Raw genomic sequence first — 13,641 nt, forward strand, 5'->3', positions numbered from 1 at the left:
GTACACCAGTCTGAAGCAGTACTGCAAGACCATGAACCTGTTAGCACATCCAACATGAAAGGAGCCTGTTTTTTAATTCTTGGTGGCCAGGGGTTTCAGGGAAGGAACTCTGGGAAACAGCATTGTCTTTTACAGCAATACAAACAGCATGTGGATAAAAGCACATCACCTTCTCTAAACCCAAGAACAGAAAACACTCAAGGGGCAGCAGCAAAACCTAAAACCAGCTTTGGATAGGTGCTTCTAACTCAGAGAACACAAATTATTACGAGTCATAAACATACTCATTTGCTGCTTTATTACAAAGCAGAGAAAGCTATGCTGCTAACAGGAAGAGAGAATAATGTGTTTGTAATGTTAGTTGTCTGCTTGCTATCTGCTTACTTGAGGTTTTGATTTTTTTTTTTTTTAAGATTTGAATTTCACAGCTATGCTTCCCACTTTTTCAAGGCTTTTTTTGTTTAATCATTTACTTCAAGTAAGACAAAGCTTTCCTCTATAATTTAGAGCTTTGATTGTTCTAGAGTGGATTATTTACAATAGACAGAGCTGAATACTAAGAGCATCTACAAACTCTAAACAGTCCCAGACATGGTCACTTGGTTGTTAAATACTATATTCCTTAGATAGCACTTCTATTCCATGGCTGCAGATGTCCAATTTAAAGTTTCATTCATTCAGACCTGTATAACAATGTTAGTCACCCGTAAGATTCTAAACAGGCTCTGCTGTAATCTGCCTCTTGTCACAGGATACACAAGCCAAGAGCAGTAGGGGATGCAGAGCTTCAAATCCCTACATGGATGGCTGTTTATGATCCCGTTCTTCGGCTACGATTAGGGAAACAACACAATCCTTTGAGCTAGAATGAAACAAGACATCAGGTTGTAAATAAGTTTTACTAAAAATATTTAAACAAGGTATTGCAAAGTTGGAAGTATTTACAATAGTTGCTGAAATATCCAGCATTTAAGCAATTCACCCAGGCACTGTTACAAACCACAAAAAGGATAACGGTTTTTAGACATGTTGCATGTGTTGTATAAAGAACCAAATCAACTTCTAAGTCGCTCATAAGATCTGCCATCAAGGTATCTCTAAACAGATTTTAGGCTATTCTGGTAAACCAACCAGGCATAATAGAGTAAGTTAGTTCTGGACTCAGGCCAGCAAAAATCAACATGAGAAAAGATGTGCACACTTACAGTCAGGATACAGCAGACAGAACGGCAGTAACATCAGTCAGTTTTCCTTCAGGATTTAAGGAGTCACTGGGTTTGCGGTTCTATCTGTAAAAGGCACCACTGCACAGACCCTTTTACAAAGTGAAAGGACTGAAGACAGTTGGTGAAGATGTAGAGACAAGTTAACCTAGGTCTGATCTTTTTCAGCACTGAAGTGCAAGTCATCTCAGTGGATAAACCAAAATGATGGTTTTCCTTCTACAGAATACACTGTAACTTCATCAGTTTACTCTTACCATCCAAAGGGACTTTCGGAGCTAAGGGTGATTGCTACCAGATTAAACCTGTTGCTTTAAGATGGATTATATAAAACCCAACACATACTGGTGCACTGTTACAATCCTAAAAGTGTTTTTGCTTCTTCACTCTGTGCCATGAGGGTTTCACTGGCATACTTCTGAAGAAGCTCCATCTTCTTTCTCCGTACAAGAGCTTCCTCAATCTGCAAATATAAAAATAGGATGACATTCAGCTTAATTGAGATGCCAAAACCTAGCATGCTTAGCTATTAAGACAGGAGGAAGAAAAACACAGGACTGTGAAAGAGGCATGTACTAGTGCAAAAGTAGTTGAATTAAGATGAGTCAGGAGCATCTTTTTAATACTCAACTGAAGCTCACGGAATTCAAAAGCAGCAGTAAAACAGATGCCTCCATTCCAGACCTATGCTCCTACCCTTTTTAATTAGGACATTAGCTGCAATTTTATTTTACTCTCAGTACAATCACTGGAATTTTGTTTCAAACAATAGTCTCGGATACAGCTTTAACAAACGGAGAACAAGTGGGAGTTATGCCACCCTAGTCCACACCCCTGAAATAACAGTTTAGCAAGTGCGCCTTTTACATTAGCAATGGCTATGAACCTCTTACCTAAATTTTGTCTAGAAGTGCCAGCAATACATGATTCTTTAACAAGTGTGTACTTTAAAGATCTACTAATAGCAACCTGGCAAGACTTATGTTTTAACCTCAGTAATAATTTTATATTTGTCCAAATTGCACACTGGCACACAGCATCTCTTTAAAATAAGTGTTCTGAACCTTAGCTTTTTGTAATTTAGAATCTAGAAGGCATAATCCCATAGGCATAAAGTATGGAGTGATTTGCCACTAGAAGAGAAAAGATTACACTGACTACTGTCTAATTAGAAAAAACTGCTATGCAAATCAGTGGTTATGTATTAGAAAGCCAGTTTTGACTCTCAGTTATGCTCTCTTCATCAAGAGAATACCATCGGCCAGAGCACAATGTTTTTAATCATTATTTCTCCCCTACAGTTTTGATAAGCCATTACATGTATATTTTGTTGAATGTGCAGGATCATGACTTCACAGCAGAATACAGCATTGTCATCTGACAAGATGACAGCAGGGGACAAACCGCCACATGCTATCTGTGTGACGTAAAGGCCACAAGATCCATAAAGATCTACCAAGATCCACAAGACCTACCAAAAGATCCATAACTCCAGAACCTTCTTGCCTGAGTTATATTTCAAACAACCTGTCACTGTTAAGGTAATATATGCCCTAGAGCAGTTTCAAAATAAAATAGTCAATTCAAGGTCATGCCACCAGAATAATTTTAGAAAACTTATGAGAGCAAACCCTGCAATTCAGAAACCATCCCATTGAATTAAAAAAAACGTTAGACCGTCAGCAGAAAAGCACAGTAAAGATACAGAAGGCAATCAGGGTTATCTTGACCATACCACCATAACGCTTTCCAATTTATGTAATATTTATGAAGGTTTTGGAAATTCTCAGATGAAAAGGGTTACAGCAATGGTACCACAATTCTGTCCAGTTCCACAGCATTTGCAAGAGGATTAAACAACTGCAGTCAAGTCACAGAAATAACAAATCGAGGACATTTTTACTGATGACCTGACACAAGTTAAGATCTCCATCTTGCAATAGCCAGAGTGCATCTCTGCAACTTAGTTTTCTTATGTCTTACCTCCTGTTGAGATGGCACTGGAACATGTGCAATAAATTTCTGCTGGCCTTCTTCACCTTCTTTTTCCTTGCCACCTTCCTCATCAGACTAAAAAAAAAAAATAAAAATAAAGCCACATTGAGTTTACTTTCTGAAGGGGTCATCGAAACCACTTTTACTTGCTTTGCCAGAAGGAACCAGATAGAGCATGATCAATGCTACAAACACAAGAAGTCAGTGAACAGGACCAAACAACAAAGGAATATGACAAGCATCACATTCAAATCCTGCTCCTTGACATTTTCAGAATTACTGCTTTCATTCTTCATATGGCTTTTCCTCTGCTGTGGCATGGGCATGCACGTAAAGCTGTATTCCCTCCTCTTCCATATCTCTCTGGCTTCCATAGCAAAGCTATAAACAAAAGAGGAGCCAACTAACCAAGAAGAAAGCAAGTACTTTAAAAATATATGTACCACTTCCCTGTATAGCTCTGTACTGCTTTGTTCTCACACCTGAGAGCTGGGCTTATGAATCATGAGATTATACAAATAAAACAGGGTACTGATGGAACCGCCAGTTTTACCTTATGGACTATCTCCTTTTTATTCTTGTAATAAACCCACTTAGGTATGGCAAAATAAGAACTAGTTTCCAGTACCCCTTTTACAGATCTTGGAGAGCGGCGGCAACGTCCCTCGCTTCCTTTACTGCTATTGGGAGCAGGGAGAAGAAAGAGGCAAGAACTGTGTCACAGCAGTGACTATAGCATCAGCTATATTCATCTATAAACAAGACCCTGGCAACCCTTGGTTTTGCTATGCATTGACAGTATGAAGTTATACTGTACACAAAACTACTTGTGCTGTAACTGATGTAGACTGTTCTTAGAAGCAAGACCGATCAGTGTTCAGCTAACAACACGCTACCTTACAAGTACCAGCATTCCAGGCAGTGACAGTTAAATCACAACAAGGTCTCAGCTGTTAGTTGTTTCTCACTCGAGTGAAAAGTCTTCCCTAGCTGCCAGCTTTCATCCCTCTCTAAACTTGGACCAAGCATACTCATCTACTACTGATTTTTACACAACGGGGACAATTGTATAGTAAGTTAGGCAGAGAGAAGGGCAGAACGCAGCAGAAGACAGATTCTCAGCACAATAACTCTACTTCCAAGAAGGCAGCATAGAAGACACATTAAATGTTACATCACCTTAGCCATCACATACCTCATCATCGTTGACAGCATAGATATTTACTTCCTCCTCCTCCTCCTCCTCCCCTCTTGCAAGTCGTGCTTCTCTCTCCATTTTCCATTTCTCCACTGCTTCTGCTATAACTGGTTAGCAAAGGAAAATGGCAAGTGTATCTGAGAGCAAGTTAGAGCAGCATGGTCCAGCTGTAGCCCCAGTTCCGTGACAACTGAAGTTACAGCTCCCTTGATTTGCCTCCTATTTCCAAAGCTTTTCCAACAGACTTAAACTTCTTGCTTAAATCCTCTACATTGGTAACACACACCTACTGTAGAACCTTGATGTAGTATCTAATAAAATATATCAACCTAGTCTGAGCAAAACCCAATGCTAGCATTGTGAAAGTGTGGTACTTGCTAACGCCTTAATTTGGGTACATTTTAGACTCTAAATGTCACGGATAAATATCAACCTACTTTTGAACTGAGTAACGGGGGGTCACATGACCAGCCTAAGTGGCTCTTACAGCCCTGTAGCATGTCAACAGCTATAAGAATGTTGATCACCATGTAATTAAACATGATTACGCTCCTTAGAGTGACCACCCACATAAGTCTCTTTCTTTCCATCTCACAGTCTATTTCTCTTATTTTGTCGCACGATTCCAATTCTGTAACTCGCTGCTAGCTAGGAGCTGTTAGGCTGCTGTATCTCTACTACATAGCAGAGTGCTAGTAAGAGTGCTAAAACAAGTTTTAAGAAGCTTAATCAGTGACATCACCAGTATGTACAAAAATCCTAGGGAGCTGCAAGATTAATGCAACTAGGCAGTATGAAATGCCTACAAGTATGGAAGCCAGCAGTCATTCCCCCTAGCTCTCAAAGATTAAACATTGAAATACTCTCCCTGAGAAAGCAAAATCTAACTAACTAGTGGCACACAGCTGCATTTTTATGTGGTTTCATAACACAAAAGGTATCCCAAACAAAGTTTTTTCAATACTTTGCTTCACAACAATTTAACTCGTCTGATAACAAGGTAAAAACTACAAGAGCCTAGACAAGTGACACTAAGAGAATCTTAGCTATTGTGCATTAATAGTACATTAATTGTACGTTAATAGTATACTTACTGGTTCTGTTAGCATCTCTAGCCTTGTTATTTCAAGTGACACCAAAGATGATAATTTGCTTAAATGACCATATGAATCCAGATGAGCTACCTCTCCTGTCTGCAATTAGCAAGGTGTGCGAGATGAACGCAGAGTAGGATGCCTTTCTGGGAGTGCTGCACCACACAACTTCCTTTCTTACGCTATCAATTGTCTGCCAGCCAGCTTGGTTTAAGGCTCTAAGCTATGCTGCAGGGCACAGATAAGTGAAATATTTCCTTTATTCCCCTCTTCCTCCCTGGCCTATAACCGAACCGACAAGGCATGATCTCTAACACACAATACCATGAAGATCTCACACATGGAGAAGGGATAAATGTAAGAAGTGGGTGACCACACCAAGAGATCCTAAGTACTGATAACAGTTACAAGCTCAGCAACTTGTAATCATTTAACAAGTCACTTCCTGCAGTTTTGTTTAAAGTTCTCTCTCATTCCAGAGAGAATTGTAGACAAAAAGAAGCACCATTCAAGCAAAAACTGATTGTTTTATCTGCTGTGTTCTGTGGAAAAGCCTGCCAAAGGTTCCTATACCAGGACATTTCCTACAGAGCACTGAGGATCTGCCTGCAGTTGAAGCTTCAGAAGAAGAGATTATAAAACAAACACACAATGCAAACAGCAACAAATCGCCCGGACTCAAGGTTCACCAGAAGCACTGAAAGAACTATTTAGAAAACAGCTAAGCTCTTAAAGGTGGTGGGTGGCCTTTTGCTTAAAGCTACACAAATACCAGAAGATGGCACACAGTGCTGAATTTTAAAGAGGGTTTCAGGAATTAGACTCATAATCCTATTGTCTTTACCAGACAAGTCAGTAGAAACAAAACTAGAGAACTAAGTGAGCAGACACACGGATAAATATCATCTACTGAGAAAGTATGGGTTTCAAAGGAAAAAAGATTCACAAATGTGTTGAAGTTCCAAGATAGATGACGTGGATAAATTAACATAGGCCATCTAGACTTGAGGGTTTCCAGAAGGTCCCCTCTAATCTCCACAAAAACTAAACAGCTATGTGTATGGATAAATAATTAGGTGAGACAGGAAACAGATGGTCAGTATGGTCAGTTTTCACAAAGGAGGGAGATAACCACTTGAGTTCCATAGATCTCCCTGCTGCAACCTACTCTTACATTCTTAAGATGAAAAAGGTGGGGGGAAAAAGGGAGATTTTGCTTCAATAGCAAATCACTTGCTGACAATATTAAATCATTAACAGTAATAAAGATGAAAGTGAACTCTAAAGCACATTCCCTCACCCCTGAAATGCCTTACACAATAGTGATTTGGATACCTACATGACAGATGAAATCTGACAGCTAAGCACAAGAGAACACTCACAGGGAAAAAAAAAAAAGGTATCTTAACTTTAGAGTCCATCATCACCCCTTCCTGGACTGCTTTATGCGGGTTTTGAATCTCACATACCTTTCCTTTCATGTTCTTGTTCCAGTGGCTCTAGAATACCATCATCTTCATCCCTGTAGCCATAGTATTCTGCATCAATGGCTTTCATAAGCTCAGCTCGAGTTTTCCGAGGTGGTGGGAGGGCTGAAAGAACACACAACTGTCATTCATCCAGGTCAATCTTCACAGCTTGCTGTGCATTCCCAGTTCCTATCAACCTCACAGCAACTACAGCTACCTCGCTTAAGCTAATAACCAATGCATGATCTGAACTGCTGTTAGTATCAGGAGTACTGGTATTTTACTCTGGCCTGCACGAAACAGTTTGACTGCACGACCTGATGCTTCATACTGCACAGTTCCCACTCTGTGGCAGTTCTACACTGCCATGCATGGGATTGTTTTTCCCCCTGTACTGGAGTCCCAGTACTGAGCAAGACTACTATATGAAAGGAACTAAAAATCTGTCCCAAGCTCCCCCAGATCATGTAGTACTTCCCATAACTTTTCTTTGCAGACGGCAAGAAAGAAAGAGCTGATTCAGTAGGCCTGCCTCACTTCAGCAGGCCTCACCTCACTCAGGTCCAAGTAATTCCCACTTATTCTATGACAAATCAATATATAAAGTGTTATCCGCTTACATCTAGTTTTTCCTATTACGAAAGCTGATTCCTGCTTCCAAAATAGTGTTCAAGCCAACTTCCTTTTTTTTTTTTTTTTAAATTCCAAACTCAGAGTGCTATTTAGAACTTATCAATAGTTAACCTGTTATGCTGGAAAGTTTCTATAGAACATCAGTCCTTACCATTTGGAACTCCCAGCAGAAAACAGACTTTACTCTTTTCTACGTTTCTTTACTTGCAAACAGCCAAAGGGGTCCTTTGCCCAAAGAAACAGCATTTGAATAATTACTTGTGTTCAGCGTTTCATTTAGCTGATCTAAGACATAGGCCAGAATATGCTGTTACTAGCATTCGCCACACACTACAGCAGACATTTTACTCAAGATACGCTACTATGTAGATTCATGTCAGGGAGGAGTTGCTATTTACTTACGTTCCTTTTCAAAAAGTTCTCTAACTCCTGGTAAATCCTTTGCAGCTCCAAAATATTTGTACCCTCTGTTTCCTGGAACTTCTTTCCCTTCATGATCTAACATTTTTGGTCCAATCCGCTGGAAAATAAACAGAGTTCATGGTTTAAAATTTTATTCCTCTTGCATCTTTTATTTCCCATTTTCCTGGGCATCTTAATAGATTAAAGGATTGAGAAAGGAGATATGCCATATCAGCTCAAGCTACCCCACAAGTAAAACACCCTCATAGCTCATTTTTATACAGGTTCTCTACTTTTACTACAAATCACACATTTAAAATGACCGCGCAAACCATAGAGTGCCCATACCAGATTAACCTTCCCAAAATATCTAAACCTGTCTTATTCTCTGTACTAGTATATTCAGGTATCAGATAAACGAGCACTACTAAATCTGGCAACAAGCATACTTTTGATGTTTTGGCAAGTGAGAGCTAGTGTCATTATTTTATTTTCAGCAGTCAGTAGGTGAGTCAAGTGAAAACCTTTCTACAGACTGATAGAGTACAATATAGCAAAACAACACCTACTGATGGGTGAAATCAGACCATTGCTGCAAACTCGTAACAGGAAGGCAAGACCCCTTGAACCGGTGTTCTGAATGAAAAGTCTGATTTGCTCATCATGGAAGCAAATACTTCTAACACAACCTAACATTTCCAGGGGCTGAATTAAGTTCCTCTCTAATAAACGTTGGCCAAGTAATACGTGCTTAACTAAATGTTGCACAGATTTTTCTCATTTGTCACTGTACTTGTAAGCAGAACAACCATGTAGGACAAAATAATCTACACTTACAGCATAATCAGGACCTCCTAGCTCCTTTATTCTGAATTCCCAGTGTCCTTTCTCCCTCAGAAGTTTGTTTATTTCATCGTTGAGGTCCCGAATTCTGAATTCGCCTAATCCAGCTGTTAGAGGGGAAAAAGGCAATAAATTAGGCAACTTACTAGGAGCACCAGACTAATTTCAGAATTTATGCAATGGAAACAGTAGAGTTCACATGAAATGCGATTTTTACTGTAACTGCTTAGGACTGGAGATTAAAAAAAAACGTAATTAGAAAAATCTTACCATTTTGAATCTGTGCCACTTTCTTGGAAATCTCCCCAATGATCTAGTTAAATAAGAACACAGAAGTGAATTTCTCAAAAAAAAAAAAGCTAGAAAAGGCTAAAAACAACCCTAGAAAGATCCAACTTCTAAGCTGGCTTTTTGATCTAGAAAATGGACCTGAGCCTGTCAATTTCAAATATCAACATAGATTTTATTCAGACACAAATATAGTCCCTCAGAAGCTTAAAAACCAAGGGAACGTTTTTACAGCTGTACATGTGATGAGGGCAGGAGCACATGAAATACAGAGAAAGGCTGAGAAAGCACTGGGTTTGATCCACCTTAAGAGAAGGCGAAAAGGGAATAACCTATTGCTGTCTTCAACTACCTAGTGGAAGGTACAGAGGAGACAGAGCCCGACTGTTTGAGATGCATGACAATAGGACAAGTTGGAACGGGGGAAATTTGGATTAAATTCAAGGGGGGGGAAAAAAAATCATTAAGAAGGTAATCAAACACTGGAACAGGGGCCCCCAAAAGCTGTGGAATCCAAATCCCTGAAGGTATTCAAAACTCAGTTGGACATGGCCCTGAGCAACTTGATGTGGTAGGACCTACTTTGAACACCGTGGTGAACTATATGGTCTTCCAATCTAAATTATTCTGTGATTTAACTGTCAGCATACTGAAGAAGCCTGAAAAAAAATTGTAAGCAGGCTGTCTAAATAGGAAGTGCTGAAGTTCTACCTACTGTAGAATTGGAAAAAATCTATAGCTTGACATTACCTGTCGCCTCCATTTCTCAGCTTTAGGTAATTCATTACACTCTGATGCAAGGAAAGGTCTTCGTTCCTGTTTGACAGAAAGCCACAAACCATGAAGTTTTAACCTAGCACCAATATATTTACAGCATTTCATGCAAACTTTACTGCTTGATTAATCCCAAACTATGCTACTAAGGGTGGGTGCCTTCTGCTCCCACCGATTTTTATTAAGTGGAAAACAATGACGACTTACTGCCTTGCCAAATTAAACTATCACAGAATATAACAATCTACTTAAATCCACTTTATTCAAAACACCTCACAATCCTCTCCAATACAAATAATGTTCTAGTTAGGACAGATGAATTACAACATCATTTTCAATATACAGCATCTAAAAAAAAGCCATTGTTTTCCAAGTAGCTATTAAGTTTAGGCCTTACTTTCTCAATAGCTACTACCTAAATACTGTAATTTTTTTCCAACTTGATTTTGTTGTATACTCTCCCAACTACAGTTTATCCAAAACACCTTCTTCCCAACCTTCTTCACATTCTGTTGACTTGCTTACACAAACTAATACTTCATCTTACCTCTAGGACTCTGTGCGCAGTTATTTTGTCCCTTTCCCTACAGTACTTCCACAGCTCTACCTTTTATATATTTAAAAAACCTTCCTTCACATAATATACCAGAAACTCTATTCAATCTTATTCTCTGGCTGTTGTTCATGGAATCTTTTCCACTACAGTTTCCCCAAACTCTTAGTTTCCACTTTAGTGTTTCATATTGCTCACACTTGCGTGTAAAACATCATTTCTTAAGGTGCAAACGTAGGACATCTCAGATAGTTTCCAGAATTCCTTTGTCAGTTACCCAAAATTAAAAATCATAAACCTGTCCAAAAAACATTATTGAGAACACTCTGATCCCCACATAAATATTCTTGCAATTTGAGTTATGACTCAGTGAAAAATGTATAGGAATATCCAGAGATAGTTGAGAATCAGTCTCTAAGGTTCTGTGTGGGTTTAGGGGTGCTATTTCTTTCACTATAGTGGTGGGGGTTTTTTAAATTACGAAGTTGCTAAGTCCATTTTTTTGTCAAGCTTACACCAATCAAAAAAAAAAGCTGCATGACAGTGAAGACAATTATGAATAGATGCACAGCTATCATGTGTTGGGTTAATAACATGCCAATGTTATGCCTCACGCAAGCCTCGAGTTCACAACGATCCTGAAGGCCCTCTGTTTTGTGCTTATGGTTTTGTCAGAATATTACCAATGAAGAAGATTATGAGAAGGATTTCTCTATCTCTTCTGGGAAGAAATCCAAACAGACCTTCTGATTACTGCTAGTAAAAATAAGTGTATGTGCATCAATTTGTGTAAGTAATTGCAGGAGGAGGTAACTTCAGTTCATTTTCTGCCCAGCACACTGCCTCTATTTATAGCATTATTGTAGTTTGGGTTTTCTTTTAAACTACTACATATTCTACCTACATTACATAAAAAAATTAAGTGATGTTCAATTTTCACTTTCTTCTCGGCAGCCAAGCCAACATACCTCTGAAACATACGTCTACATAATTTTTTAAACAGGTTACTTAGAATTTTCTTAACTATTTCCCATTTCGGTTTTGTGTCACTGTGAAATACAGTCCCCACCTCAACTGCTTTCCAGATGACTAGTGTCACGCTCCTATAGGATACCTGTATCTGGCACGTGACCTTTCTGACAGCTCTCACGCAGCTCTGTACATGGCTTCCATTCCACTCTTGACTAGAGCTAACAAAGCTTCAGGTTTTTTACCTCATACCTTAACTTTTCCTTCCTCAAGCTGAGCTTGACGAAATCTTGCCAAGGCCGTCCTAAAGAAAAGAAAGGAAGCAGATTTACTTTTACAAATCTACATTCCAACAGGAACAAGTTTTGCTCTGGGTGTTTATTATGGACTTAATGACAAAAGGCTCGAACATATTCATTGACTAGCTCTTCCAGCTAGCGACTTCTTCAACCCTAGAAATCCTCAGTGGTTAAGTTCTTAGATAAATATAAATCCTGGTAAGCATCTAATTAGTTTTTATGTTTAGCATATGCCAGCATGTTAGACATTGCAGCAAAAGGATGTCAGTAAGTTATAAGCACAAGCATAAAGTTGACATATCTTAGCAGGGGACACATCAAAAAGCAAACTAATAACTCAAGAGAAAAAAAAGCTTCAGTAAGGAAAGCAGCAGTTAGTAATCAAGTTTATTAACATCACCAAAATATTTTGAGTCTCTCACAACTGAGCAGAGACTACACAGACTACAGCTTTTTAACACACAGTTTTATTTGCTGTACATTTAATAGTTACCTTAAAAAGCAGAAGACAATTGAGAGCATTTAACACCTTTTAACAGCATACCTATACCCCACGTCTAAGCCAATTATCTAGGCTCCATCTGCTGTTAAGAGGCACCTCCAGAATGAAAATCACACCACCCAATGCAGCACCCAAGATGCACCGGACGGGATTGCTGTATGAGAGCGCCTCACAAGGCATTAGACAGCTGCAGTCTCTTCAGCCTCGGAGTTACTATTACAAGCTCAGAAAGTATTTTAGGGAAAAGAACAAACATGAGGCAAATATATTAAAAAAGCCTCTGATCTAGTAGCTCTAAATACATGTCTGCAAACATTTTTGGAAAGTACTCCAGAAAGCCAATACGAAAATAAATACGTTAAAAAACACCGGTTTAGCCCAAGCCACTCCCAAGCAAGAAGAATTATGCTTAAACCAATGCTGACAGATCCCTATCTACCCTGGCATCTCTGTCCAAAAACGGGCGCTGCCTAAAAGCATAAAGGGCCCCGAGAAGGTGTTCCACTCCACTTCCCACCCAGCCCTTGCCGCAGTTTCTCTCCTGCGCTGCTTCGCCCCGCAGCACCCGGCGCAGCCACGCAGGCCCCACGCCGCCAGGCACCCCGTGTGCCCGTGCCTCCTGTGCCCCCTGCTCCCCGCGCCTCTAGACCGGCACGGCACGACACGAAGCGCATTACGAAACTCCCGGTGCTTTAGAACAGGCTGAACAGCAAGTCCCAGTGGGCAAGCGTGGCTCCGTGGGTGCGAGCCGCGGCACCCAGGGCACAGACGTCTCTGAAACCAAATACGGCCAGACAAAAATACGCGGGCCAAATACGTGCGGGACAGCGTAACTTACATGGCCTTCTCCGCGTTTCGAGCCTGAAAGAGAGAAAGCAGACGCGTCGTTACTGACGGCGCTCGGCCCCCCGCCTCGCTCCTCATCCTCGCCAGCCCGGCCGGCGCGGCGGGGGGGACACCCGGCCCGGCGCGGGAGCGACCCACGGGCGGGCGACGAGCACCAGCGGGGAGCAAGGGCCCACCGGCCGAGCCCCGCACTCACCATGGCGCCAACCGGCCCCCTCGGCCCCGCGCCGCCCCGGAGACCGCCGCCGACCGCGCCAGGGAGAGCCCGGAAGGAGACGCGCCGTCGCCCCGGAACTGGAACCGGCGCCCACTACGCACGCGCATCAACGGGCTGCTCGTCGCCTCGCCCTACTGCGGGTGCGCGATGCCCCTCCCGCGCGCCGCGAGGAAAGCCCGCCCCCTCCCCGGCCGCGCATGCGCGGGGCGCCCGGCACGCGGCGCTGGAGCCCCCGCGCGGCCCTTGAAACCCCTCAGCCGCCCCGGCAGCGGCGGGCGGGCAGCCAGGGCCACGGGCGCCGCACCTCTCGCCTGCCACGGTTTGATACGTACATTT

At 41.3% G+C, this 13,641-nt stretch overlaps 1 protein-coding gene across 5 annotated transcripts; it reads right to left on the minus strand.

The window, feature by feature from the left end:
- Positions 1-25: 25 nt before the first annotated feature.
- Positions 26-13,390, minus strand: ISY1 (ISY1 splicing factor homolog). Of its 5 annotated transcripts, none has more exons than XR_012044560.1 (12): positions 13,285-13,390; positions 13,081-13,103; positions 11,694-11,745; positions 9,896-9,961; positions 9,128-9,170; positions 8,852-8,964; positions 8,015-8,132; positions 6,980-7,102; positions 4,414-4,523; positions 3,207-3,293; positions 1,206-1,686; positions 26-862 (listed from the first exon to the last, which is right to left on the minus strand). XR_012044560.1 is itself a non-coding variant. In XM_072875781.1 (12 exons), exons 1-11 carry the CDS (start codon positions 13,285-13,287, stop codon positions 1,579-1,581), a joined length of 846 nt encoding a protein of 281 aa, XP_072731882.1. In that variant the 5' UTR covers positions 13,288-13,390; the 3' UTR covers positions 887-1,334; positions 1,569-1,578. The 5 variants fall into 5 exon arrangements, 3 of the variants coding, with proteins under 3 accessions (XP_072731882.1, XP_072731881.1, XP_072731883.1); XR_012044561.1 differs by lacking the exon at positions 26-862 and having other exon boundaries at positions 887-1,334; positions 1,481-1,686; XM_072875781.1 differs by lacking the exon at positions 26-862 and having other exon boundaries at positions 887-1,334; positions 1,569-1,686.
- Between the last annotated feature and the right edge of the window lie 251 nt (positions 13,391-13,641).

This window comes from Ciconia boyciana, chromosome 11, assembly GCF_034638445.1.
Source record: "Ciconia boyciana chromosome 11, ASM3463844v1, whole genome shotgun sequence".
NCBI classification, from domain to species: Eukaryota; Metazoa; Chordata; class Aves; order Ciconiiformes; family Ciconiidae; genus Ciconia; species Ciconia boyciana.